This window comes from Panicum virgatum, chromosome 5N (assembly GCF_016808335.1).
Source record: "Panicum virgatum strain AP13 chromosome 5N, P.virgatum_v5, whole genome shotgun sequence".
NCBI classification, from domain to species: Eukaryota; Viridiplantae; Streptophyta; class Magnoliopsida; order Poales; family Poaceae; genus Panicum; species Panicum virgatum.
In genome coordinates this window covers 58,582,142-58,605,086 of record NC_053149.1, presented here as the reverse complement: position 1 = coordinate 58,605,086, position 22,945 = coordinate 58,582,142, and the positions used below count along the sequence as shown (strand labels likewise).

The 22,945-nt window shown below is 47.6% G+C and overlaps 2 protein-coding genes and 1 pseudogene across 2 annotated transcripts; 2 read left to right on the top strand and 1 right to left on the bottom strand.

The window, feature by feature from the left end:
* Positions 1-74: 74 nt before the first annotated feature.
* On the bottom strand, positions 75-840 carry LOC120672131. Its single transcript, XM_039952429.1, has 3 exons — positions 773-840; positions 634-702; positions 75-518 (listed from the first exon to the last, which is right to left on the bottom strand). Exons 1-3 carry the CDS (start codon positions 787-789, stop codon positions 224-226), a joined length of 381 nt encoding a protein of 126 aa, XP_039808363.1. The 5' UTR covers positions 790-840; the 3' UTR covers positions 75-223.
* An 11,622-nt stretch (positions 841-12,462) lies between these two features.
* LOC120676978 lies at positions 12,463-14,597 on the top strand (annotated as a pseudogene).
* Positions 14,598-17,043: 2,446 nt separating this feature from the next.
* Positions 17,044-20,336, top strand: LOC120674995 (O-acyltransferase WSD1-like). The gene is made up of 8 exons (XM_039956086.1): positions 17,044-17,058; positions 17,138-17,491; positions 17,573-18,172; positions 18,264-18,330; positions 18,417-18,493; positions 18,614-18,829; positions 19,256-19,393; positions 19,839-20,336. Exons 1-8 carry the CDS (start codon positions 17,044-17,046, stop codon positions 20,004-20,006), a joined length of 1,635 nt encoding a protein of 544 aa, XP_039812020.1. The 3' UTR covers positions 20,007-20,336.
* The last annotated feature ends 2,609 nt before the right edge of the window (positions 20,337-22,945 follow it).

Genomic DNA, 22,945 nt, shown 5'->3' with positions numbered 1-22,945 from the left:
GCAGCAAATTCTCCACATTTTTAACACACTAGATTCACGTACAATATAATAGATTCACATAATAATGTAAATCACATAGTCAACATACTAATGAGTTCACAGCCACATTTCTTACGTGAGTTCACATATAGTAGGTGCAGACACCTAACAATAGATACTGCATGACATGCATGTTCACATACAGCTCCACAAAACGAGTTCAACAAGTCCAGAATATGGTAAATCACAAACTGAGCTTTCTTTTGCTTCTTGTGCTCATTGCAGGGCTGCAAGAATCAACTTTTTTGCTTCTTGTGCCCATTGCAGGGCTTTCAAATGACACATCGTTCTTCTTTCCTTTGTCTTTAGTTTGCTTCTTGGCTTTGGGCTTCATGAGCTTTCCCTTATCTTTAGCCTTGTTAGCTAGCTTGTTCCCTTTTTCTTTGGCTGCAACAAGTGGATTTCCCCTAGCCATGGGAAACTCAGAGCTAATGGGCTCAGGCTGGTTTGTACTACCTGCACTACCTGCTGACTTGGATCTATATATGTATAACAAATAAAAATTATCAAGTGTTGTAGATAAAATAAGACTGATTTGTATTCAAGGCTGATTGCAGCAAAATAAAATACATCAGAATTAGAAGCATATATTACCTGATTGAGCCTCCAGAATCTAATGTACCTTTTCTAATTTTCTTCTTAGTTGTAGGTTGCACACTTTGGCTATTGGAAACAAAGAGAGATAATTAGATGAATATTAAGATGCACATAAAAAGATTGTGAAAGAGAGAACCTTGGTGGAAAAGTCATAGAGGATGCTGGTGCTTCACCATCAAAAAGTACTATGCTTTCCTCAGTTGATGCCTTAGTAGTCTTTCTCTTCTTCTTTGGTGGTCCTCTACAGAAGTATGGGGTAAACAAAGGTGTCATTTTTAGTCTAGAAATTGGTTTCATGTTAGCCCAATACTAAAACAAAGTATAGTTTATTACCTCACAGCCAGCAGAGCTGCAATATCCTCTGGGTTGCCCTTCTTGCAACTTGGCCAGTGATACCCATAACCTTTACAGATAGGACATTTGTGCTGTCCTTTCTTTGTCTTCTCCGTACAACCTTTGTATCTTTCTGTCTTTCTCCTACCAGCTGTGGCCTTTAACAAGGGTGGATGCATGAAAAACCCATGGCAATATTAAGGCCACTGTGACTTGTCCTCCATAGCTGGGATTAGTTGAGCATAAGCTAATCTAAATTTTTCAACTGAGTAATACATATCCACATGGTTCTCTAGAGGCACATTGCTAAGTGAGGTAATGAATGCAATAGCATGTTTGCAAGGAATGCCAGAAATTTGCCATTGTCTACAAGAACATGTCTTCTCATGTAAGTTCACCACAAACCTAAAGCCACTACCTCCCAATGCAGTAACTTCAGCAACATGTTCAGAGCATTCTATAACCTCTAAGTTTAGTTCTCTACTCTTCTCATTCAAATGCTTAATAATGTGGGGCAGGATCAAGCCTTCGAACTGTCTAGAGATTTTCCTCCTGTGGTTCCATTTCACTATGAGCATTTGCCTAAGCTTGTCTAACAAGTCATCCAAATTCATGGCTTGTGCTCTTTAATTCAGTTATTAAAACACTCAGCCAAGTTGTTGGTCACATAATCTACCTTGCATATGGTTGAGAATTGACTCCGTGTCCACAACTTAGTATGGCAAGTTCTTAGATATACAGTGCAGCTCATGCTCCTAGATGAAGCATGCAGCCTCCAGGGACACTTATCTTCAACTTTCCTTGAACAATATACCGTGCATCTATGCGGTGCACTCTTGACAGTATTATACTCAAATTCATGTTTGATTGCATGCTAAGATAGTGCCACCTTGAATTCATACATATTCGGATAACTGGAGCCTACTATCATTGGAGGGTCTTCTTTGTCATAGGTAATGGGTTCCCCATGAGCTGCTCCAACAAACTCCTCATCATCCTCACTAACCTCATCGTCATCCTCATCCTCATGCTCATCCTCATCCTCGGGAACATAGTCCTGTTTTTTGTTACAAGCAACGACAGTGAGATCAAGTACAGGTTTGATCTTTAGATACAGACCCTCCTCATCAACACCAACATGTTCATTCTCGGTGATTGGGTTTTTTGTAGAAGTTTCCTCATTTGCTTGTGTGCTGCTGCTAGGTATGGTTGGCTCAGGCTCAGAAAATTGATTGCCATTACTAGGATAACCCTCCCACTCAATGATAGGCTCATAGCATCCTGATGGATCACTATATGCAATGAACATGTGCACGCCCTTGCTGTCAATATGTTTCTGAAACATTAACATCAACTCTTGGTCGGTATTAACTACTGGGAAGCTTTTCAAATCTGCATCGTAGTACTGAACATGTGCTACTTCTAGATAACCTGGTGGATACATATCTGTGATCTCATCGACTAAGTCTTTCAAATTTGTTGTATCACTGTCAACAAACCTTGTCAAAGCAAAAACAACGGACATCCTTTCGGACCTTTTTTGGATTGCCAAGAAGCTTAATTTCCAACAAATAAGTTGATTTTGGATCCATCCTGTCAATTATATTATCCTACACACACGAGCAATACTAATATTTCCTAAACCCTAGAAAACGCATGCAGATCTGTCACGAATAGAGGAGATTTACCTTGCCAAAAAGGCTGCCGCCGAGCTCCTGCGCGCGCGAGCCCCTGCGCGCCTGCTCCTGCGCACCTGCGGCGGGAGGCACGCGGCCGCCGCGAGGCGTTGCGCGCGCCCCCCTTGGCGCCTCCGCCGCGTGCGCAGCCCTGGGGTGGGCTCCTCCGCGCGTGCCCCTGGGGAGCCCTCCGCCGCGCCCCTGGGGAGGGCCCCTCCGCGCGCCGCCTCCTGGGGAGAGCCCCTCCGTGTGCCGCCGCTTGGGGAGCTGCTCCTCCGCGCGCCACCTGGAGGCCACGGGAGAGGACGAGGGGCTCACGGGATAGGATGGGGGAGATGGGGTCAGGGGTGTGTGTGGGAATGGCAGGGGTAGTTCAGTCCAAGAAATTTTTGCTTCTCACCTCAAACCTCAAACCCTAACAGATTGGGCTAACGGGTCTAACGGGAGGGCCATGGAAGAGAACGAAAATAAAAAGGAGGCCACAAAAGGGCGTTTCAGTTTTCTAGGGCCATAGAAGGAAGCGTGATTTGTTTCAGGGCCTTCCAGGGAATTTTCTCAATAAAAATAGGATAAGAAACCATTTTTAATCATCATCCCATCCTACAGATCGAAGAAGAGGCAAGTAGTCTTCCCTTTGCACTACATGAACGTCTAGCGCTGGCACAAGACTAAATATGGATCAGATCGGAATAAAAAAAAAACCCTAATAACCTCGATCTGGTCGCAACAGAAGATTTGGGAATTTGCACGGATGATTGCATGCATCGCCCTCTCTGTTTTGCATCCTTAATTACAGCACAAAGTGTGCCCTGCCTGCCCCGTCTTGGATCCCATTTGGATGCAAGTGCCAATGGGTGTGGAAGTGCTAAACTTTAGCACCAACTCATCCAAATGGCAGTGCTAATAATATGGTAAAATGCCACTTTAAAGTTCTACATGCCAAGACACTGAAAGATTGCTGATGTGCAGTATTACGTTACCTAAAACAAATGTTGTTTTTGTTAAGGGGTAACACATGAGGATAATTGTTGCCAAAAATAGAACTGATGAGGTAAAAATGCTGTTTTCCTAATGTGGAAACATAATACAAAAAATGGAAGTGATAAACTACAAAGGTGGATTGGTTAGTCATTAGATTGGAGGTTATAGCATGGGCGTACCCAGTGCAAAACATGATAGGAGGTTGTAGCATACATTCCTGAAATGCTGCAGTTCTTTTTTTTTGTTGAGAATCACACAGTACAACGAAGACGCCCACAACACGCACGCACACTCACACCCTATGAATACACGTACGCAAACTCTACCCCTATGAGCACCTCCGAAGGACTGAGCACCGGCAGATCTAAAGATTCCCGAAGTCACCACTAGCGTCTCGTCGTCGACGGGAATGTCGCTTACCACTTAACGTGTAACACTGGTAAATCCTAGGAAAATTCCAGGAAAAGATGCGAGCACCAGGATTTGAACTCTGGTGGGTAGCGTCCCACTGGACCGTCCTACCATTGGACTACAAGCCAATTCGCGAAATGCTGCAGTTCTGGATTTGTTAGCTATAAAGTATTGGTTTTTCATTTTAATCATGTTGGTGGTTTCCATTGCATTCTTTGATTGCGTAAACAGCACAATTGGGTTTTTGTTCCCGTCTTTCATGAACCAAACAAAATTGTGAGCACTTTGCTGAATCTCTCTCTTGTGGCTCTCTGTTGTCAAACCAATTTGCATTTCCATGTGTGTATTGTGAAATATTAGTGGATTGCCCACCTCTTCTCAAGAGCTTAAGCTTTTGGGTTCATCTGGTTGGTGCATGAAACCTAACATGGTATCAAAGCCAAAGGTCTCGAGTTCGAGTCTTGGTAGAGGCATCTTTTAAGTCCTTCACTCCCTTTTTTATTTCTATATTTGCGCCTTATTCCGGCTGCATGTGAGTGGGAGTGTTGTGAAGTATTAGTGGATTGCCCACCTCTTCCCAAGAGCTTAAGCTTTTGGCTTCATCTGGTTGGTGCATGAAACCTAACAGTGTGGTGTTACTGTGTTACACCCAACTTCAACCAATTATGGTTGGTGATCAGTTTTCCTGAATTATGTTGAGGCCAACTCTGTAGACCCTATTTAATTCTTGGCCTGAAACTGAAGTTACCCTATTTCGTTTGCCTGCTTGATTGGTCAGTCATTTTTAATTTTTTTATGAGGAAACCTGTTATGTGATACAATTAGCATTGGAGTCATATGTCAGATTAAGTGGCCTCCTATTCTGACATGTCTATTTTAGTTCCTTTCTTTTTCTTACTAGCATGGGAAACCTTCTCAGGAAGGGGTTAGGTTGGCTATGCTTTGATTCTTGAATGATTAGTCATGTCATTAGTGGCACTGAAGATGATTTATTTTTTGGTGCGTGTATTCAGATTTTATGGGACATAGATATCATTTGTCTGGTTATGTCAAAAACTGTTACATGTGCTTATAAGCTATACTGTAGTAGCTTCATTTCTATGTGTAAAAACCCATCCACCATGACTGGGTTGAGTTTAAAGTTACTAGTCATGTTTTGGAAGTGATTAAACAACCGTTACCATATAATCATGTTTGTTATTAATGTTGACTGAGGAGTGTTCCTAATTACCATGAGGGCTTGGTTACAATTGATAACATTGTTTCCTCACTGCATTTGGTGTGCAGCATGTTTTTCATCCGTCAAAAGCACAGGCCATTCTTGTTAAAAAAGAACACAGCATTTCCTTTTGCATGTTAGACTGAAACTCTAATATTAACTTTTGGACTTTTGGTATTAAGGTTGCTGAGTGTTGCACTGAGTCCCTTTCATCTTCGTTTTCAGGATGGTTGGGATCCTTTTCGGATGAATATAGGAGTATTTATAATTCAGTGCAGGAACTGGACAAAGCCGCTCCCCATCTGTTGATTCTGATTCCAGTGTAGTGGTAACTTTGCTTACCTGTAAGTGTTAGAGTATATTAGGAAACTCCGGATATGGTTAGTTTAGAATTGATTGTAATCTCGGGATAACTTTTTTTATCTATAGGAGATGCTACTTGCCCTCCAAGCCATGTACTCCTATATATTCGTCCTAGAGGCTCAATGTAATACATCGACCACATTATACGCATCCTACCTTTCCTAAATGGTACCAGAGGGTCATGATCATGTGACCTAACTAGGCTTCCGCCGCCGCCCCGCCCCCGGGGAGATCAATCTCCGCCGGGGGCGGCTGTAGGGTCGAGATGGCGGACTAGAGGGGGGTGAATAGTCCTTTCTAAATTTAATCGCGCTGGCTAACCGAAACAAATGCGGAATTGAAACTATTCGCTTAGCCAAGACTTCACCCCTATAACTATGACTCTAAGACACCTCCAAAAAAATCCTACACAAAGCAGCAAATGGAGTGTCAAGCTAGTAAGAACTCTCCTGATAATTCTAATACCAAGCCACACAAGCCTAAGCACTAGTACTTCACAAACCGGGAGAGCTCTTACACAATTCTAATGAGCAAAAGCACAAAGCCAAACCTAAGCTCACTAGATGCTCAAGTACAAGGATACACAATCCAAATCCAAGAGCTCAACTTGCTTAGCTACACAATCTAAGCAAAAGCAACTAATTAAGCTACACAAGTTAACTAGTTACACTAGAATCTCTACTTCTAGCTACACAAGCAAAAAGATGATTAGCAAGCTATACAAGCTAACTAATCACTAGAGAGCAACTACACAAGCACATTATATAGAAGAATGTAAATACAAAGCTTGTGATTTGGAGAATGCAAATCACCGAAAAGAGTAGACAAAATTGACACGGTGATTTTTATCCCGAGGTTCACTTGGTTGCCACCAAGCTAATCCTCATTGAGACAAGCTCCAAGGTTGCCACCGATCCTCTTGCTAGTGGTGACTCTCAAGTCACACTCTCCCACGTGGAGTGCTCACACCGAGCTCTAAGCACATAATCCGGCCGAAACCACTTGTTGCTCTTCACGTCTCGCTCAACTAGAGTTGCTCTTCGCGGCTTCCCGCGGGGTGAGCATAATACCCCTCACAATCTCTTCTCCGGAGCACCGCACAATCTTCTTGCGGGCTTCAACGGAGCCTCTTGCCACCAAGCCGTCTATGAGGTGGCAACCTCCAAGAGTAACAAGCACACCTGGCTTGCAACACGATCACCTAGTGCCACTCGATGCAATCTCTCAAAGCAATAGCACTAGAATCGCTTCTCTCACTCGATCGGATGATTACTATCAAGTTAGAGTGAGTAGAGGGCTCTCAAGCACTCTCACACATGGACACCAAGTCCCCAAGGTTCTCAGCAACCTCAAATGGCCGGCCAGACCCTCTATTTATAGAGGGAGGCCCCAAACTAGCCAGTTACACTCAAAATCCCGTGAAAATAGAGTTTTCGCGGACTGTCCGCCTCACAGAGACCGGATCGTCCGCCATTCAAAACCAACGGCTAGAACTGCAATAATTATGTGTCAGAGTCGACCGTTAGAGCCCCGTGCGGACTATCCACACCCCTGGGGCGGACCGTACGCGGTTCAAAACTTCGAACCAACCGATTTGCAAACGTCTCTGACTAAATCTTGAAGTGACCGGAGGACTGTCCGCTCCCCAGGGGCGGACCGTCCGCCGTTCAAAAAGTGAGCACACACAGAAAACCGTAGTGTTTTCTGTCCCAGAATTTTCAGTAGGAGGCGGACCGTCCGCCTCCAAGGGCCTGGACCGTCCGCAGTACAATTTGGACACCCAAGACAGAACTACCAAGTTTCTGCACCCGTTTTAGTTTTTAAAGGCGGACCGTCCGCCCCCATGGATCGGATGGTCCGCAGTTCATTTTGGACCACCAACAGAGACAAAAACGGTTCTGTTCGACCTCATCCGAGATAACGGCGGACCGTCCGCCCCCAGGAGCGGACCGTCCGCAGGTCTATTTGCTAGTAGAAATGTACCTCGGTAAAACGGCCATAACTCTTAGCTCCGATGTCCAAATTTGGTGATCTTGGACTCTATGGAAACCTTATTCAGAGGGCTACACAACCCAACTGAATATTTGATTCCAAAACACAATGGATCAAAGCAGTATTTCACTCCAAGTGTCAACCTAATCTCCGAAGAACACCAAAAAGCCTTTCTTGCTTCCCCAAGTTGATAAACATCAACTCCAACTCTTTCTCCTTTACAAATGTGCCAACAACACCACGTGAACAACACCATGTGCATGTGTGTTAGCATTTCACAAATATTTTCAAAGGATTTTCACTTGATCTCACCACGCCACTCGATCCTAGCAACATCGCAATGTTAGATCGCTCAAGTGGCACTAGATGACCGGTGTGCAAACAAGCTTGCCCCTCTTGATAGTACGGCCATCTATCCTAAATCCGGTCATGCACTTATCTACACAATCTTTGACCGGTGAAATGAAATGCCCTACAAGTCATACCTTTGCCTTGCACATTCCTATTTCATCTTCCTAAATGTTGATGCCACACAAGTATCAAACTCCATCAAGCCTTTTGATCATCATCATGAGTCAACACTTGGCTTGATCTTCTTTGAATGATATGATCCACTCCATATCATCACATGACCTCTTTGGTCCATCGATCTTTACCTTGCTCACTCTTCACCGTTGCCTCGGTCCATCGGCGCCAAATCTTGCCCAAGCTTCACCGCCTCGCGGTCCCTCGCTTCAAAGCCTTGACTTGTCCTTCTCCATTGCAACCGATTCATCAAGCCAAGCCTTGTTTTGATTTTCTCCACTTTGGTCACATAACTCCATGTCATGTCTCTTATGCAATGAGTTCCTCCATCACACTATATGAGCATATCACCAACCCTTAGCCATTTCTCCTCCATGGCACATGTCGCTCATACTAGTGTCTTTCTGTGGACTAATCTCCTGTGTATCTCGACATAAACACTTATTAGTCCACCTAAATTGTCACTCAATTACCAAAACCAAACAAGGGCCTTTCAGCAACGCCCTCGTAGGATGCTCGGTGGATCCCTCTGATCTGTCGTGCCTGTCGTCGTCAAGCACAACAAGGGGACCTACCTCGCCGCTAGGATTTGTCGCCAGCGCCGCCGTCTTCGCCTCCCCCGCCGAGCGCCCCGCCGGCCACATGCCACCATCTACTCCTCCAACGCCGTCGCCACCCCTGCCCTAAGCGCGACCTCGCTGCAACTTGTGCTGTCGCCACCCCTGTTCTGAGCGCGACTTGGCTGCACCAGCACGAGTCCATGGCTGCAGAGCTACGGAGGAGAACCGTGGGGGCGCTGCCACCGCCGTCGCAAGATCAGGGATGTCTGATGGTCGTGCACTGCCCTTCTCCCGCCGGTCCAGCCGCGCCGCCTACGACCGCGGATGGACCCGCCAGGGTGGCGGCTCGACTTTGATGCCTTCGTCATCGTCGTCGAGCTCTGGTGGCGCACCTGCCTGGTACCCACGTTCCTCCTGCTGCTGTTTTTCTTTTCCGATCTAAGATTGGTTTGCGTCGCCCTGACGTTCGTCGCTGCATCGTCGTCGACGCTCCCGAGAATGAGGTTGCTGTTGCGTGCCCTCACAGGCTGCAACATTGACGCTCGTGGTCAAGCCCCCCGACCGACGGGGCCACAGAAGATGAAGGAGAGTGCCGAGAAGATTCAACTTATTCAAGATTAAAAGCAGCTCAGGACCAGGTACGCCGACCACGATATTTGTAGTTTGCAGTAGGTGATCATGCTATCATCGCCGGTGTCACCGCCCTTTCAGGCGATGGCACCATCCGCTGCCGGTCCTCGTCAAGCTGGCACTCGATCCAAGTCCGCGCCTACTGCCGTTCTCGCACGGACACCGCCGTCGATGTTGCTGAAGGAAGACCCCCGTGCGCTTTTCAGCTGCCTGGTCTACCATCGCCATCCGCCGCTTACTGTCCTGCTGCTGTCCTTGGCCAGAAGCTGCTGATCTTATGTACTCGGGTGCCTCGATGATGCTTCGGACCCACGCCCTCATCCATGGTTTCGATCACGTCCATCTCGACCTCGGCTACTTCGGCACTAAGGGGCTATCATCTGCATGAGTCTCCAGTCAAAGCTTTCGCACCGGCGTTCCGACTGCAGGAGGGATACGTCTCCATTGTTCTCCAGTCTGACCGTTCGTGTTGCTACCGCTACGACTACGAGGGGATGTTAGAGTATATTAGGCAACTACGGATATAGTTAGTTTAGCATTGATTGTAATCCCGGGATAACCTTACTTATCTCTAGGAGAGGCTACTTCCCCTCCAAACCATGTATTCCTATATATTCGTCCTAGAGGCTCAATGCAATACATTGACCACATTATACGCATCCTACCCTACAGTAAGTACATATATACATGTCTGTGTTGCGTTACTACAGGCGAAATGGAATGCCATTCGTGTGGAATCTACAGCAATGTGCTAAGAAGAGAAGCCACGGAATGTTCCTCACTTGAGTTTGGTGCTCCTAGGCCAAGCTGACATTACACTTCCCTCAAGGAAGCCCCCAAAGATTTCGTTATTATCAGCTCTTTCTTTGTGGCTCAAATCTTGTGGAGGTCATGCTTTTGGCACTGTATCAATTATAGACTGGAATATACGGTCCTTTTGAAAGAAGTTAGCCCTGCTGCCCGTTTCTAAGTGTTTTGTGTGCGTTACTACCTTTCATTCTGGCTGATTTTGGATATAGCCATATAGGAGTATTTGCAAATTTGGAACTGTTTATTTTAAGAAAAAGCAATAATGCCTCTAGAATGACATTTTTGCAATCTTGATTGTCAGGTGTTGCTATGCTGGGATTCAAGGTTTTCTCTTCTTTTTTTCTTCTTTTGGATCTTGTCAAATGAATGACATCTCCTGCCAAATAGCTATGTGGTGTCAAAAGTTGATAGGGTGTTCTATAACAATATATTGGATAAATAACAGTCAGAAATGCTGAGGTGTTGTAATCAAGCATTCAGGCCAGAGGGATCAGAGACGGGATCAATTATTGCAGCATTTCTTTGTTCTCGTCGCGATTCGATGAAGAAGCTCGTCGGCGGTTAAGTGGTTTAATGTTTTGTTAACTGCTATAACTTTATTAGCATCTTGTCTTGTAAAATGATATGCCCATTGTCTTTTCTGCCACAATTTGCCGCATTTAGGCTGTCAAACATTGAAAAGACATAACGAGTGTTCGCTATCTCGGACACAAAACCAACTGTGATCGATCTCATCCACGTTACCTCAGGTAAGAACTTCGGCAGCAATACAAAAGAAAGGTACTACTAAAATTAATTGCTACAAAGCGAGATCCTGCTCTCTGGGAGAATTACATAACCACAAGTAAATGTCTACAACTACTTGTTGGGCCTAGTACTACTTGTTTCATGTTTCGTTGTTTCCTTGGCTGTCTTTCGGCCTCCGTATGCTATATCACCGAAATATTGCTGATTTGGGCTAGCTGGCCTAGAACACTTGGATTAAGAGACAGACCAACCGCAACCGGCGGGCGGGGTAGGCCCAGAACACCCCGGTAAACACTTTGCCTGTCTAACTAATCACGGGCCATCCTCTCAAAAAAAAAAACACAAGTAGAGGTGGTAAATGGTCTTAATTTTTTATCTATTAAGAGCCGAGTTCTAATCTTATGTAATTTTAAATTAAAAATATTAAAGATAAAATTGGGCCGTGGCCTCGCTACTTCCGCTAATCCTGCAGCAGCGCGAGTGGAACCGAGGCGATCCCTGCAAACAAATCATTGGCAGAATACCTCGCACCTGCACAACAGGTCAGCAGCTACCCGCAACCACAAAACCACAACCTGCCAACCATGCGTGCACTAGCTGCTCCGATCAGTCAAGATTTGCGGCTCGCTAGTCATCTGCATACTGGATTGAAAGATGACAGAATTTATACCGTGATAACGCTACTCTGCCTGCAAGCAGATCCGTTGCCATTGCTCCCCGGTAGACTTCTAACGCTCCACGCCCATGAGGCACCAGGATCCCTTCCCTTCCGGCCTTTTCCTTTTTGAAATGGTTGCAATCTTCTGAAACGGCCGCCACTGGCGTCTGTTGCTCGACGCATCCTTTCTTTCTTTCTTTTTTTTTTGAACTTAACGACGCATCCTTTCTGCTTTCAGGATCCTAATCGACTGTTGTACTTGTAACTAGTCGTGAAGTTGGCGACATGACTGCGCATCCGAATATCCTTACCGCTTGGTGCGAGTCGGTGCGGCCTCCTCTGACAAAAAACTTGGTTAATGTATGATGGGATTCTGAAAGTGATCGATCCTGAATGCGAGTCAACAGTGCAGCAGTCATATCCCGTTCCCATCTTGGTCGTGGGCGGATGCGAGTTCGGAAGCTCGGCAGCAGCCCTCAGGGCACGCACTCGGTCGGAGGAACCTGGAGGCACGGTGCTGTTCATCTGTCCCTGTCCCTCCCTCTCCCTAGGCTCCTGGCCCGGCTCCGGCAAAGCTGTGCGAACCTGCACTGCAACAAGCTAAGTATAGGTTGGGTCTAGAGTTGTAAATTGGTGGTCTTTAGGTGCACATTCAACTAGTTCACAATTTTGTACTGATTTTTTAAAATAAGATCTAATTTTAGATAAATAGTATAAAATTTTGAATAGAAAATTGGAGATGCACCTAAGGTCACTAATTAACACCCCTGGATGGGTTAGCTGATCGTCGCTAGGATGGGTTTATTGCCTGTCAGTCTTTGAACACCCATGAACCAGCGGTTGGATGTTGCTACCTCGGACGCATACATTTTTTTTTCTGCGTCCACCTGGGAACAGCACTAATTCTAGAACAACCGTTACAACCGATTCAATTACTGCCGCGTTGGACTTAATCCCTACACTCCTACAGTAGGCAGCTAGCCACACCCAACAGCAAACCACCGTCAGCGTAAATGCAGTAGCCGTCAGGGCAATTCATGTCACCTCCTGTTGCCGGATTGGGGCTTGATAAAGTTCGGCTGATTGGACATTGGAGCATCGTTTCGCCCGCTCCGGTCCTACAGGTCGTACATTCTCCGGTCTCCGCGCACATGGCGCCGCCCGCGCAGTGTCACGTCGACACCAGCAATGGCGTCCACCACAACGGCGGCGACGCCGTTCCGGTGGAAACGGAGACGGCGGTGCCGCAGCCGCCGCTGCAGGGCTCCCGGCAGCTCGACGCCGAAGAGTTCCGGCGGCAGGGACACCAGGTCGTGGACTTCATCGCGGACTACTACGCCCGCATGGGCGACTACCCCGTGCACCCCGGCGTCACGCCGGGCTTCCTGCGCCGGCAGCTCCCCTCGGAGGCGCCGCCGCGCCCGGAGCCCGGCGCGTTCGCCGCGGCGCTGCGGGACGTCCGCGACCTCGTGCTGCCCGGCATGACGCACTGGCAGAGCCCGCGCCACTTCGCGCACTTCCCGGCGTCGAGCAGCACCGTGGGCGCGCTCGGCGAGGCCCTCGCCGCGGGCATCAACGCCGTGCCCTTCACGTGGGCCGCCTCGCCGGCCGCTACCGAGCTTGAGATGGTGGTCGTGGACTGGCTCGGCAAGGCGTTGCACCTGCCCGAGGGCCTGCTGTTCCGCGGCGGCGGCGGGGGCACGCTCCTGGGCACCTCGTGCGAGGCCATCCTCTGCGCCCTCGTCGCCGCACGGGAGCGGAAGCTCGCGGAGGTCGGCGCCACGAGGATCGGGGACCTCGTCGTCTACTGCTCCGACCAGACCCACTTCGCCTTCCGCAAGGCCGCTCGCATCGCCGGCATCCGCCGCGACCGCTGCCGTGAGGTCGCGACGCGCCGCGACGACATGTTCGCGCTCTCGCCGACCGAGCTGCGTGCCGCCATGCGCGCCGACGTGGACGCCGGGCTGGTCCCGCTCTTCCTGTGCGCCACCATCGGGACCACACAGACGACCGCCGTGGACCCCGTGCGGGAGCTGTGCGCCGTCGCGGCGGCGCACGGCGTGTGGGTGCACGTGGACGCGGCGTACGCGGGCTCGGCGCTCGTCTGCCCGGAGTTCCGGCACGTGATGCGCGGAGGCGAGGCCGTGGACTCGTTCAGCATGAACGCCCACAAGTGGCTCCTGGCCAACACCGACTGCTGCGCGCTGTGGGCGCGCGCGCCGTCGCTGCTCACGGCGGCGCTGGGCACCGAGCAGGAGTCCTACTACATCCTCAGGGACGCCGCCGCGGAGGGGCACGACGTCGTGGACTACAAGGACTGGTCCGTGACGCTGACGCGGCGGTTCCGCGCGCTCAAGCTGTGGCTCGTGCTCCGCTGCTACGGCGTGGAGGGCCTGCGCGACCACATCCGGGCCCACGTCCGCATGGCCGCGTCGTTCGAGGGCATGGTGAGGGCCGACGCCCGGTTCGAGGTGGTGGCGCCGCGGCAGTTCGCGCTGGTGTGCTTCCGGCTCCGGTCGCCGGAGAAGCTGGGCGGCGAGAAGACGGCCAACGAGCTCAACAGTAGGCTCCTCGAGGAGGTGAACGGGACGAGCTCGGGACCCTACATGAGCTCCGCCAAGGTGGGCGGCGTCTACATGCTGAGGTGCGCGATCGGGAGCACGCTCACGGAGGAACGCCACGTCCGCGACGCGTGGAAGGTGGTGCAGGATCGAGCTGCCTCTCTGCTCCGTAAAATTAATGGAGATAATTTACGGCGTGCTCGCCTGAGCTCAGAGTTAAGCGAGTTAGATCCCAGTCTAATTAATCTACTTTGATCGCTAAAGTGAAATCCAAGCATGTTCCCATGCAGCGAAAAACACCTAATTCTCCATGCACATGATAAAAAAAACCTAATGCATGGTTTCTATGTCATTCAAGCATAAAATGATTTTCGTTACACGTAATTAATTATTCTAATTATGTACCGAATTTTACACAGTTTATGATAACTCAAAAGAATAAATGCAAACTTTGTATTCGAGCAAAATTGACTATCTAAATATGATGATTCACAAGTACAGCTAGGGGTGGTAAAGGGCCCAACATTTTGAACTAGAAAATCTAAGGATCGGGCTCTAAAAGGGCCGGGCTCTAAACATATGTATTTTTGAACTAAAAATTTTAAGGACTTTATTGGGCTGTGAAGAGACCATTAGGGCCATGGCCCATTACCACCCCTAAGTACAGCGCATTGTGCCAAAATTATTAGTATGAGCAAAGATGATCTGGATGTGAAACATGGGATTTTAATCCAAAATCGATTGGAATCTCTTTGATCATCAATATTATTGAGAGAACCTAAGATGATAAGAAGAAAATTCCGAAACATTTTCTGGGACATAAGAGTATACATATTGATCTGACTAGCTACCGCCGCCACCGACACGAGACATCACAAGCTAAGTTTGTGACATATACTTCAAAAGTGAACAGTGGTATGTTGGATAAATGCATCTTTTGGTGCATTTCATATTACCTAATTTTCCATAGACATGGGGGCCTACGCCATCCTCCCCTTCTCCCATGGTTGGTGAACTCTAAAATTTTAGAAATAATCCCTGATAATTCATTTAATTTGTTACTGCATAGTGACTCGTATCATCGTTTGACTCCATCCCTAGCATCTCATGTATACGAAAACAACATACAAACAACACAATACTTTTTGTTTTTGAAAGATAACACAATACTTTTTCAAAACCATATATCAGCTACTACTTGACACAAATATCACGAAGGGATAGCGCTTCGTTTAATAACTAGGAATGTTCCATATCGAGGCCAAGCCAGCCAGACAACAGGCCAAACACAAGGATGCTATATCCAAACTTTCCTTATTACTACCTCGCTTCATTCCAAATTATAATTTATTTTATTAGTTTTTTCATACATAAACTTTTATATATTTTTCTATATATTTAGATGTACACTATGTCTAGATATGTAATGAAAACTATGGAGTATCTCCAAAAGCTAAAATGAATGGTAATCTAGGACGGAGTGAGTAGTATCTTTGGATTAAGAGAAGACAGTAATTTCTTTTCAAAAAAGAGAAGATACTAATTAACTAACTGCTTAGATTACAATGCGGGCCGCCGTTGCTGTTATTAGGAATGTCCCGTTCGTTTCGCTGGCCTGGTGCTCCGGCCACCATCACGATCGAGCAGTTGGGACAGAGCGCCATCGGAGATTGAAGAGGGGTGTGCCTAGGGGTGGTAATGGGCCATGGCTTTAATGGCCTCTTCACAGCCCAATAAAGCCATTAAAATTTTTAGTTCAAAAATACATATGTTTAGAGCCCGATCCTTTTAGGACCCGATCCTTAGATTTTCTAGTTCAAAATGTTGGGCCCTTTACCACCCCTAGGTGTGACTGGTGGCATGGCATCGGGAAGAAACGCCTGCCGTGTCACCAACATGCCCGATCCTTCTGGTGATCAGAGACTAACCATGCATAAAAGCTAGCTGCTTGCCCAATTAATGGCGAGCGAGACGGCCCGGTCGAGCCCTCTCGGAAGCCGGTCGAGTGAATGGGAGAAAGATCAGTGTGAGCTACCGGTTGTCAGTTCACCACAAATACCCTTGATGCCATACTGATACACCGATGATACCGTTCCCATTGAAAGTGTAGGTATACTTGCTACCTCCGTTCCAAATTGTAAGTTACTTTAATTTTTTAGAGAGTTCGACTAAATTTACATGATAAAATACTAGCATTTAAATATCATTAGATTCTTCATTAAATGTATTTTCATAGTAGTATGTTCGGTGCTATAAATCTTTATAATTCTTTTCCTATAATTCTGATCAAATATAAAAATAGTTTGGCTCTCCAAAAACATGAACCAACTTACATTTTGAAACGGAGGAAATAGAGGGAGTAGTTGCTTCGTGTCATTCCTATCTTTAATAAATGTTTAAGCATCGAGCAGCCTTGTTTGGTTGCGTGCTCGAATAGACGCCGATAGAGTTTTCTTCATTTTTTATCCAAGTGAAATTGTAATCACTAATCAGTGCAAGATTCTGGTGGCGCCGACACTATAGATGTGGAGCCGAAAACAACGGCGCCTACTGACCAGGGTGAACACCTATCATTGACCAGACCAGCTACAGGGCAACGTGTCGCTTAACTTCACCGTTGCCTTCTGTTTTGACAAAGGCTGAGAACATTTTGCCGACTTTTGTCAAACACATTTAGGCTGTGTTTTCCAAAATTTCTCTCTCCAAACTTCACTATTCACCTATCACATCAAATCTTTTGACTCATACATGGAGCATTAAATGTAGATAAATAAAAAAATCAATTGCATAGTTTTGATGTACACGACGAGACGAATCTTTTGAGCCTAGTTAGATCATAGTAGGACAACAATTACCACAAACAAACGAAAATACTATCCGATGTGATTTTTTTTACCACCATTTTACGGATTTAAACACAGCGAGTTCCGTTGGCAGTTGCATGTCGTCGTACTGGGTAGGCCACTGTAAGCGTCGAGGCAGCTATCAGCCAGAGCCAGCTAGGCCAGCCAGCACGTTGATTCGCTCGTCGCTAGCTCCTACGGATCACATCAATATTCCTATATATCCATCACGCCACTGACCATCTTGTGTGGGAAGCCCATGCCCATGCAAAACAGCCGCAGCAGTGCACACCACACCAGGGGCCGGATCAGACGTCGTCCACCATGCGGAAGAATCCGCTCTCGGTTGACACGGCCGGGAGCAACGGCACGGCCGCCGCCACCGGGGCCCGGGAGCACGGGGAGCTCGTGAGCCCCTCCGCGAGGCTGGTGGAGGACTTCTACATCGTCGTCGTTATCGGGGTCGCCACGCCCGTGAACCTCCCCGCCGCCCGCGCCGGCATCGAGGCCCAGCTCGCGCGCTACCCGCGCTTCCGCAGCATCCAGGTACGCGCATGCTCACTTGGAAGCTAGGCAGGTTCAGGTTCATCAGGTCCTTAACGTACGTGCGTGCTGTGTCGTCGCTAGGTGAAGGACGGGTCCGGGCGCCCGCGGTGGGTGCCGACGACGGTGAACCTGGATGACCACATCGTCTACCCGAGGCTGGACGCCGCGGCGGTGGCGCGCGACCCGGACAGGGCCGTGGAGGACTACGTGGCGACGCTGTCGACGCTGCCCATGGACGAGTCCCGCCCGCTCTGGGAGTTCCACGTCCTCGACTTCCCGACCTCCGAGGCCGCCGCCACCACGGCGATCCGCGTGCACCACTCGCTCGGCGACGGCATGTCGCTGCTCACGCTGTTCATGGCCTGCACCCGGAGCGCCGCCGACCCGGCGAGGCTGCCGGCCATGCCGCCGACGCCCGCGCGCACGGGCGCCATCTGGGAGCAGCCCCGGCCCCCGGCGTCCGCGGGCGCCCTGGCGCTCGCGGCCTGGGCCTGGTCCTTCGCCGTGCTCGCCTGGCACACCGCCGTAGACGTCGCGAGCTTCTTCGCCACCATCCTCTTCCTCAGGGACCCGCACACGCTGTTCAAGCGCGTCAACCACGCGGCGCACCAGCGCAAGCGCCTCGTGCACCGCGGCCTCAGCCTCGACGACGTCAAATTCGTCAAGAACACCATGAACTGCGTAGGAACAACCCCCCCCCCCCCCCCTATTTCTTAGGCTGATCTGATCTGAGAGAAGCAGTATGACTGAGATGTTGCGTGTGGCTGCACAGACAGTGAACGATGTGCTTGTTGGAGTGACCTACGCTGCCCTGTCGCGGTACTACTTCCGGAAGACAGGTAACGACTGGCAACCGTACGAGGACGCCCCTGTTCCTACCAGATTGCTGCTCTAACAGTCGCATTGCTCATCCCTTGTTCTTCAGGTGACGCTGACACCAGCAAGGAGATCCGCGTGCGATCAATTCTACTTGTCAATTTGAGGCCAACAACCAGCCTGCAGGTAAGAAATCAACTGGACGCATGAATGCATGATCAAACAATTTTTCACCTATATACCATGACTTTGTTGAGAGAAAAAAGTGGTGATAGTTCTGGCCTTCTTTTTCTTTGCAACGAGAAGGCATGCCTAAACATGATAGAGTCCGGCAAGGGAAGCGACGTGAAATGGGGGAATGAGCTTGGCTTCATCATCCTTCCATTTCACATTGGTTTGCACGACGATCCGTTACAGTACGTGTGCAAGGCGAAGAAGATTGTGGATAGGAAAAAGAGCTCTTTGGAAGTGGTGTTCACGCATTTAGCAGCAGAAGTTATCCTCAAAATCTTTGGACTCAAGGTACATATGCCATCCTGATACTACTTATTTTCGTACCGCCAGAACATTGTCAACTCATGTGATCAAGCCATCTCATACTGGCAAAACACTGGTTAATCCGTTAGTGGTTACTAACTGATAAATTTATCACAGTAAGAAAAATACAAGGTAACTGAAGCCTGGTTGAAACATCCCTCTTATTTACTGTGTAACCAGGCTAACATAGATCCAACATCCAAATGGCTAAGCTCATATCGATGGCGAAATGATTAGTTCTCAGTTACTCTGTTATCTAGAGAGTTAGCATGGTACAGATTGGAGTCACTGTCATCTCTCTAGTTTCTTTTATGAGCAAGCAAATGGTTGTTGATTTCCGAGCGACATGCCAGAACGTTGTATCTGCACTTCTTGTTTCTGATAGCATTGCAACACTGCGAATTAAAACAGGCAGCTGGAGCTATCTTCCATCGTATGATCTCTCATACAACCATATCGTTCTCCAACATGATTGGTCCAGTCGAGCAGGTAGAGTTTTGTGGACATCCGGTTGTCTTCATCGCCCCTAGTGGATATGGCCCCCCGGAAGTAAGTACTCGAGAATCTAATTATGCAATAGTCATTTATTAAATGCATGAACATGCCACATCCACAAATTTTAAAGAAACATTGGTTAGTAAGATCATTAGTAGTTCAAGGGCATGTTCATAGGCAAATATAACATATATATATATATATATATATATATATATGTATATATATATATATATATATATATATATATTAGTGGGCAATCTAATTGTGAACAAATTTTAACTCTTGATATGCACAGATATGTACAAGTGAATTAACAAATGATCACCTAGAAGGGGAGTAACAAATGATCACTTAGAAGAGGAGTAACAAATGATCATTTATAAGAAACAAGTGTCTTTAAAACCCCATCCACTTTATGGTCAACTGAATCTGGGTAAGAGATGTCTAAGACAAATTAAAGCTAAATTTTTATTTTTCTTTGTCTTTGTTTGTACAGGCCCTAACAGTGAATTTCCAAAGTTATGTTAACACTATGATGGTAAATCTAGCAGTGGACGAGGCACAGTTTCCAGATTGTCATGAACTGCTGGATGACTTTGTCGAATCCCTCAGGCTAGTTAGAGGTGCAGCTTCAAGCCTAGGGAAGAATAACAAGAATGATTAAGGGACTATTCGACCAATGCTTCTTTCTTTCTCCAGTCCTATAATAATTTTAGTATTACTGCTAAACTATTTTTAGTTTTGTGTTATCCTGTAGAACATAAACTCAACCAAATTGATGAAGTACATCACATCGGTTGAGATAATGGTTTTCTGGAGAAAAATAGCATCATATGTTTTAGAACAAAAGGTTATAAAATTGTAATAGTGAATGGTACTTTAGTATGCTTCACTTTTTACTTACCTGTGATGCACAGAATAGGAAAATGCCCAGAGTGTTACTCATCTTCCTCAAAGTCCATAAGAAAGTCAGTTAGGTTCTCAGAATCATCAATGGCTTCTTTTAGTGACATTTCACCGTTCTTTGATTTTTTTCTGCAAGGCAGCAAGGAGCTGGCATAATTTTTGTGTACTATATATCCATCAGGAAAGACAGCACAAAAGATGCAGGTTCCTATATGGATAGAACATGTATACACGTTATATAATCTCCACATGTCTAACCATATATAATCAATCACCATCACAAACCTTTCAGTCCGTTCTATGTACCAAAAATTGATTAATTAACAGGTCCCGTTCCGACATAAATATATCTGGAAGTTGAAAATCCCGCTAAAGATTAAGATCTTCCTTTGGTACCTCTTGAAAGGGGTGTTGTTGACAAAGGATAACTTAGCTAAAAAGAATTGGGATGGTAGTCACAAATGTTACTTTTGTAATTGTAACGAGACGATCCAACACCTTTTATTTGATTGTCATCACGCCAAAATTCTTTGGAGAGTGGTGGCAGTAGCCACAGGCTTACCTCCTCCTAGTTCAGTTGCGCATATGTCGTCTACCTGGTTGTTAGACATAGGTGCTAAACAGCGCAAACTTATCTTAGTGGGGGTTGCTGCCCTTTTTGTTGGGCAATTTGGCGCTGCAGGAATGACATTTATTTTAATAATGTTAGATATACTTCTTTTCTGCATGCTTTATTCAGAGGAGCATACTGGTTGCGGTTCTGGGCGCTCTTGCAACCGGCAGGAACACAGGATTATCCGATCTGTGAGCAAAAATTTAGAGACGACGGCGTTGGAGTTGTTTTCTAGATTTGGTTGGAAGTTTAATAACAGACTGGGTTCCTAGTAGTCTTTTTTATTTGCTCCTTTGGTGTCAGTCGGCCGACTGACATTTATGTAATAAGTTCAAAATATTGGCTGTGTGCGGTTGTAGAGGCCGGAATGTGGTTTCCATTATCTAAAAAATCACAAACCTTTCATGGATTGACACAGTATAGACTAACAACTAAGTAACAGGTTGTTGTATTCATGAATGCTATAAAAGATTCCTGCATTATTTTTTCTGATTAGACAGCAGAACATATAATATGTACCTCGAGCTTTTCAGCCTGCCCAGTAGACTTTAGAACACTCCAATTCTGGCTCACTTTTTCTTCTTCCTCAGCATCATCTTCCTCGTCCTATTTGTAGAGGAAAAAGTTTAAATAGGATTAGTTCTGATAAGTATATCATCAATAACCCAAATTCTTCTTTTGGCGATCACCCAATATTTTGGTGTAAAAATCCATCTCAACTGTCGTTCCCATTACCCATTGCTCGTAATTCCTCGATCCTGTCATCCTGAGAGCTTGGTGATTATGCTTTCGGCTTCCTCCCCATCACCGTGGGAGGACACCGCTGGCGCGTCCGATACTACCCATTAGAGACGCACGCGGTTATCTTTAAGAAACCCACGATTCCACACATCCGTCCAGACATGATTCACATCCATTATGCTCCCTGTTCTTCTGCTCCCTGTCCTGATGAGCTTCCATCTTCCGCCTTGGTAGCACCAATCCGATCGACATGGCGACCCTGGTCCCGTCGCCGCTTCCACCTCCAGATCATCCCGCCAAGAGCGATGACGGCGACGACACTTCCCTTAAGGTTGTGCTTATAGTGTCGGTCACCATCGGAGTGATGCTTGTAATCGCTATCCTCATATGGTGGATCGTGGCGGCTGAGAAGAGGCGCCGACAGCGACGGACGGCAGCGCAGAATCCACCACCACAGCCCTGATCTCTCTCTCTCTCTCCATCCCTCCCTCCCCCCACACGTCAGTCAACGGTACTCTGAAGTACTACAGGGGAACCTCACGGCATCAAGGATCTGCACCAACCTGCAACCACTAGTGGCGGATCTAGGGGACTAGGGGGGGCGCCAACCCCCCCTACCGCTTCAAGATCAATGCGCCATAGGACACCAAATCTTTTGGCGATCTGCAGAGCCAGAGGGCGCATTCGCACTCGCACTCACACACTCGCTACTCTCTCTGGCTTGGCCCCTTCAGTTCGTCTCTCCCCTCGCTCCCGTCCCGAATCAAACATCTTCCGCCATGGCGACCCTGTCCCCCCGCCACCGCCTCCACCTCCACCCACCAAGAACGACGGTGATGAAGAAATTTCCCTTAGCGTTGTCCTTGAAGTCTCAGTCACCATCGGAGTCATGATACTAGTGGCTATTGTCATATGGTGTCTAGTCATGGCTGAAAAGCGGCGACACCGGCGACGGATGGCGGTGCAGCAGCCCTGATATCTCTCTCTCTCTCTCTCTCTTTCTCTTTCTCTCTTCCCCCACACGTTAGCCAACGGTACTTTGAAGTACTGCAGAGGAGCCTCACTACATCAAGGACTCTGCACCAACCTGCAACCACTAGTGGTGGATCTAGGGGACTAGGGCCCCCCTACCGCTTCAAGATCAATGCACACCCCCCCTAAACCTCTCGTGAGCCCCTCCACAAGGCTGGTGGAGGACTTCTACATCGTCGTCGTGATCGGGGTCGCCATGCCCGTGGACCTCCCCACCACCCGCGCCGGCATTGAGGCCCAGCTCGCGCGTTACCCGCGCTTCCGCAGCATCCAAGTCTAGCCAAGGATGGATGCCGCGGCGGTGGCGCGCG